The sequence below is a fragment of the Myotis davidii genome, unplaced genomic scaffold (genome assembly GCF_000327345.1).
Source record: "Myotis davidii unplaced genomic scaffold, ASM32734v1 scaffold1252, whole genome shotgun sequence".
In the NCBI taxonomy this organism is placed as follows: domain Eukaryota; kingdom Metazoa; phylum Chordata; class Mammalia; order Chiroptera; family Vespertilionidae; genus Myotis; species Myotis davidii.
In genome coordinates, this window is record NW_006283888.1 from 584,710 (window position 1) to 590,893 (window position 6,184).

The window sequence follows — 6,184 nt, forward strand, 5'->3', positions numbered from 1 at the left end:
AGCAGAGATACTGCTCTAATCTTTGAATTCCAGCACATAGCAGATGTTCACTTTAAAAGTCAGGTGGTTCCTATCAGTGGTTCATAAGCACTCACTGACCTCAAAAGACTTTTTTTAAAATATGTTTTTATTGATTTCAGAGAGAGGAAGGGAGAAGAAGAGAGAGAGAGAAACATCAATGATGAGAGAGAATCATTGATCAGCTGCCTCCTACACATTCCACACTGGGGATCAAGCCCCAACCCAGGCATGTGACCGGGAATCGAACTGTGACCTCCTCGTTCATGGGTTGACATTCAAACACTGAGCCACACCAACCGGGCAACCTTTTCAAGTCAATGAAAATATTTCCCTCTTTCAATTACAGGGTTCCTGTAACATTGCTTTGGAAGCAGGTGAATAAGGATTGCTAACTAAGGACTAATTCATTAAGTACTGCCAAATTGGTTTTTAAAAATTTCAAAAACCCAAGGGGCGCTTTGGGCTTACAATGATCATTAACCTAAAACCACATACTACACAGCTAGTGTATACATTAAAAATTTTAAAATAAAAAATTTTAATTTAAAAATTAAGTTAAAGTTTATTTTCCAAAGTAATTAAACACACATACATATAAAGCCATACCTGATTTCTCTGCCTTTCGACTTCATCCTCAGTTGTGCAGCTGGACAGAATCTCAGACCATTCCAGGCGCTCTTCTGGTGTCTTCACGGCAAGACTATCAAATATTTCAAAGTAAAGCCATTCCAGATCCTTAGCCAACTGCAGCTTCCCACATGCAATGTGCCTCCAGGTTGACCAGTACAGGCGTGGGTAAGCTCCCTCTGTGGCCCGGGTTCGCACATAGGTGGATATCTTCCTGTGGTAGTGAAGACTGAACTTGGATGGAGGGGGGACCTGTAAGGCACCCACTATAAAGGGTTCTGCTTTCACCCAGAGGAGAACTCTGGACTGATCCATATTATCTCTAAGGACATCTGTGTAAAAAGGCTTCTTTGCATACCTAGGAAACAAAATTTCTTCACATAATGACTTGAAACAAAACTCCTTATACCAGCAGTTCTCAACCTGTGGGTCGCGACCCTTTTGGGGGTCGAACAACCCTATCACAGGGGTTGCCTAAGACCATCGGAAAACACATATATAATTACATATTGTTTTTGTGATTAATCACTATGCTTTAATTATGTTCAATTTGTAACAATGAAAATACATCCTGCATATCAGATATTTACATTACGATTCATAACAGAAGCAAAATTACAGTTACGAAGTAGCAACCAAAATAATTTTATGGTTGTGGATCACCACAACATGAGGAACTGTATTAAAGGCTCGTGGCATTAGGAAGGTTGAGAACCACTGCCTTATACATTTTTTTGTAAGGTGGCCCCTCCCCTGAAATATTTTTCAATGTACTCTATCATTTTAAAAAGCAGATTTAGGTCATCAATCAAGAGCAGAATGGATTTATTTCAGATCTCATTACAATCTATTTGAAAAAGAAAAATATTGTGATAAAACAAAATTATTTTACTTGAATTGTTCAAACTGGTTGTTTTAGGAAGAGTGTATAAATAAATGCATAAGGTATGAGTTGGAAAAAAAGAAGAAATGGGAAAATGAGTCATCCTTTCACAAGAAATCTTGCTCTACCCTGAAAAGAAACACTAGTCAAAATTAAGGGAATAAAACTTCAGAGTCAAATCACTTACACAGAGAAGCATCGATCAGACCGTCAAACCTCAGAGGGAAGTGAGGGCATGTGTGGGGGGAGAGGAATGGGGGAATAAGGACACATATGTAATGCCTTAATCAATAAAGAAATTAAAAAAAGAAATCACTTACACATAAGGATGGTTGGTTAAAGATTTGAATGTGTTAGCTGACCATAAGCTCAATATGAAGCACGAACACAAAATGGCACACAAGAATGCTCATGTAAATGTAGGTTGCTAAAATAGACCAAGGAGAGTTAAAGCTCTCCTTGGTAAAAGGTATAACCTATCGTGTTTAGGTGCAACATTTATAGGTTTTGTTTGTTGTTTCTTTGTTATAACAACAATATATATATTTTATAGATTATTTATAAAGTATCTAAAAATAGAAAAGGAGAAAACCATCCACAGTCCCACCACCAAACAGAAACTAGTTAATATTTTACTGTACTCATTTTTCTACACATAGACTGGATGTTAATTTTGAATTTTCATAGTTGTGATAACACCATATACATAATTCCAAATTACTTTAAAAGCTTCATAACACTCTAAATAAATGTACACCAGTTTATTCAACTCTTTTGTTTTTAGATATTTAGTAGGTTTAAATCTTTTCACAAAAACAAGATAGGCAAAATATTGATCTCTGTTAAAGATGGGTCATGAGCACATGAGGGTCATTTACCTAATTTACTGTTGTGTATGTTAAAAATTTCCAATATAAACAGTTTAAATATTTTCACTGCCATAAATAATGCTACAATACCACCTTTCTGCATTAGGATTATTTCCCAAAGAAAATTTTCTGATGTGCATTTGTGAAATGAAGTAACTGACATTTCTGAAGCTCCTGACATATAGTTCTATTGCTTTCCCAAATGATTGTATCAAGTCATGGCCCACGTGGCCCACGGCATCATCTTCACTGAGTATTCTTTGCACTAAGTAACATCACTTTTAAAAACCTTCCTTATGTAACTGATGAAAAAAATTGTTATTATTATATTTTGCATTTGATTCTAAGAAAATTGTGCTTCTTTGGGGAATTAACTGTTCAAAAAATAGCTGACATCAATTGATTGCTTACTATGTGCCAGCTAGATAGCATGCTAAATATTTTTTGCATTTCACCTGTTTTCATCTTCACAACCACTTGGAGATTCGTATGATTATCCCATTTTTAGATGGGGGGGAAAAAAGGGAGGCTTAGCAAAGTTAAGGGACGTATCCAAGTCACATACTTAAATTGGCACAAGTCCTGGATTACAATTCAAGTCTGTCTGACTGGAGAACCGTGTTGCTTACAGTTGTACTTTAAGAACCCAGTTTGGAGGAATTCTCTGAAAAACGGAAGTGGAGCCAGAAGAGAAATACCAGAATGAATGGCTTTAGATGCGAAGCCATATAAAGCCATATCAAGCCATGTTCCATAGGGAAGGGCGTGAGAGGGTAAAGGGGCAGCTGTTTTCGCAGATGGGAATGGTCTAGCCTCGTTCAGAATAAAACCAGACCATGAAAGTTACGTGGGGGAAGACAGTCCCCCACCCCGAATGGAGACAAGCTGCTCTGTGAGGTTCTGAGCTCCTGTGTCTCAAGTGTGCAGATCCTGGAGATGAACCCTCTATATCAAGTCCGGGACTCGAGGGGGCTAAATTCCTAAACATCAACCGTCATTACCATTGTTATTACTCATCAAAGCGTGCTGACTCTTCCAGCAGCGAGGGCCTGCCCACAGCTCTGCGGGGCAACGGAGAACCAGAGAGCGGCGGGTCTGGCCCCAGGTCCCAGCACCCAGGCGGCGCATTAGCCTCCGACAACCATAAACTGGGGCTCTTTCCCGCTTCAAAAACTATCCCCGGGCGCGCGGGGATTAGGGTTTTTCAGGTGGGGAGATCAGAGCATGGCCCCGGGCGGTCCTCCGAGGCTTCGCAGTCACTTCGGACGCCGTCCGGGGCTGGACGCTGCGTGGGCGGCCCGAGCGCTCCAGCCACACTTCAGGACAGGGAAGACCCCGCTGACTATTTTAATCCTTGAATACATTTCAAAAGACCCGCCGCGCACACCGCGCAAGCGCGAGGCCTCTCACCACCGAGAAGTGGAGGACCGTATTGCTAGAGCGGCCGACCGCTGCTCAGAGGTCAGGAAAATTTGGCGGAGGCTAGTAAGCTCCCTGGATGCTGGGCCCTGGAGCCATACCCGGCCGCTTTGTGTTATCGAGCCTTTCCACTCAGGGGACTAGGACGTTCTCTGTTGCCCCACAGAACTGTGGGTAGACAACAGCTGCTGGAAAGGTCAGCACGCTCTGATCAGTAATAATAACAACGATCATGACAGCTTACATGTCAGAGTGCTTAGGTGGGCACTGTGTAAAGCACCTTTATGGGTATTATCTCGGTTTCTCCCAAGAACCCTTTGGGTTAAGTACATTTATTTTATTGACGAGAAAACTAGGGAGTAGAGGAGTGACAGTAATACACCCCTAAGGTCACACAAGACTCCAGCCAAGATACAAACCCAGGTCTTCATGAAGCTGTTTTGGATTCCACCCAGCAGTAGACATCACTCCTTCTTTTAAATCTCCATTTCATGATTTTTAGCAATTTTCTACTTTCGTAGTTTGTTTATGGTCTCTCTAAGTATGGAAGATACAACGGTAAAAAAAAAAAAAATACATGTAGTTCCCCTTTTATGTAGCCTTTCTCCGCTAGTAGGTATCTTCCTGAAGGCAAAACCTTATCTTTCTCTTAACTCTGCCTGAGTCAAGGAGTAAAGCGCAGGCTGCACCACTAGTAGCTCAGTGACATTGAGCAGATTCTCTCTAGGCCTTTGTTTTCTGCAACAGCAATTATTTGTTGAGCACCACTGTGTGTCTGGCATAGTGCTAGGCACTGGGATTATAGTAGTGAACAAAACAGGTAAGGTCCTTGTTTCCTTGGAGTGCATATTTTAATAGGGAGAATAGATAATACATATTAAGGAAATCTGTGTTTAAAAAGGAGTCAACCATATTAGGATCTTAGGGAAGAGGGTTTCAGGCAGAGAGAACAGCTAGAACAAAGGCCCTAGGCAGGAATGAGCTTGGTGTATTCAAAAAAGAGAAAGGAAACCAGTTTTGCTGCAACATGGTAAGGAGTATACTGACTGAGTGAGGGTACACAGATCATCATAGGTTTTCTTTGAAAAAAATTTTTTCCAGCATTATTGAGACATAATAAGGTTTTATAATTTACCATAAAGAGTTGGAATTTTATTCTAAGTGCAATGAAAAGCGATTTGAGGCCTCTAAGCAGGGGAATGATATGATCTGGTATGTTTGTAAGAAATCATGGCGGTGGGGTGGGCAGGAGGGAAAAGAAATATTAAGAGTGGAGGCAGGGAGACTAATTAGGAGGCCCTGACCAGGTGAGGGATGATGTGACTTAGCCCAGAGAGGTAGTGGAAAGTAGTGGAGAGATTCGAGTTATAGTTTAAAGGTAAACATTTGGATAGGGGATGCAACACAGGAATTAAGGAACACAGAGTTTTCCTTGCAACTAAGTGGTGAACAACTAGGTGGTGCATTTACTGAGAGGAGCAAAAAGTAGGCTGGTGTATGGGTGGGTGGGATCAGAGTTATTATAACAAATAGTAGTTATTCACTGAGTGCCTGGTTACTATGTGCCAGACGGCTTAAAGATTCTCTCCTATTAAAATGGTAAAAAGATGTAAATAATCGAGCTTTGGCTCAGAATGGCGGGTAAGGGCCGTGGGTTTCTCACCGCTAAACGGTGGTGGAAGTTGAATGCTAAGTTCAGTCTGTCCACGGCCTCTTCTCAGTGAAACTAGGACCATTTTCTCCTGGGCTGTCAGGAGAAGGTAAAATAAGATCTGCTAACCCATACGTTCGCAGGACCATTGGCTTGGAGTGACTGTCCCTGACTCGAACGCACTTGTCCCTCCGCCCCGCATCCAGCGAGTAGTTCCATATGAATGAAATTCCAGGACTCGTCACCGACTCAAACTTCCCTCCCGCCATTGGTCAGAGCTGATGGAAAAGACTCGTGATTGGTGGAAAGTCAGAGGAGGCGGGCGGGGGAACTCCTTATACCTTAGAAACGCTGTTTTGGCATTCATCTCTCTACCGCCCTTTTACGTAGTTTTCTACGACTCGCAGGAACCGGGGCTGAGCGGATTCCGGCGGCGGCGCGACTCTCTGACGTTCCCTCTTTCCATTGGCCAGGAGCTGCGGCTGCAGTTCCGAAGCCTAACTGGCCGCCCGCGCCGCCTCGGAGGTGAAGTGTACCGCGCTGATTGGCTGCGAGGGGCCGGCCGCGTGTGATGTCCCGAGCGGCGATTGGCTCTCATCTGCTGGGGGGCTTCTACACCCGGACTCGGGACTCCCGGGAAGTGGACTGGCAGGAGAGGGGGCCAGCTTGCGTCGCTCCGGCCCCCGCACGAGACCCCGGCGTGAGGCGGTCTTT

General features: G+C 43.1%; 2 protein-coding genes across 2 annotated transcripts in view; one reads left to right on the forward strand and one right to left on the reverse strand.

The window, feature by feature from the left end:
• The window catches only part of TBCCD1 (TBCC domain containing 1), a 24,297-nt gene extending 20,560 nt beyond the window's left edge, over window positions 1-3,737 (reverse strand). Inside the window, 2 exon segments of the mRNA XM_015567649.1 lie at window positions 628-1,006; window positions 3,402-3,737. Of these exon segments, the coding sequence (XP_015423135.1) occupies window positions 628-963 (336 nt within the window). The 5' untranslated portion in view covers window positions 964-1,006; window positions 3,402-3,737.
• A 2,306-nt stretch (window positions 3,738-6,043) lies between these two features.
• Window positions 6,044-6,184, forward strand: part of DNAJB11 (DnaJ heat shock protein family (Hsp40) member B11) — a 21,458-nt gene continuing 21,317 nt past the window's right edge. The window contains exon 1 of the mRNA XM_006754158.2: window positions 6,044-6,184. The gene's annotated coding sequence lies outside the window, so the exon portion shown is untranslated.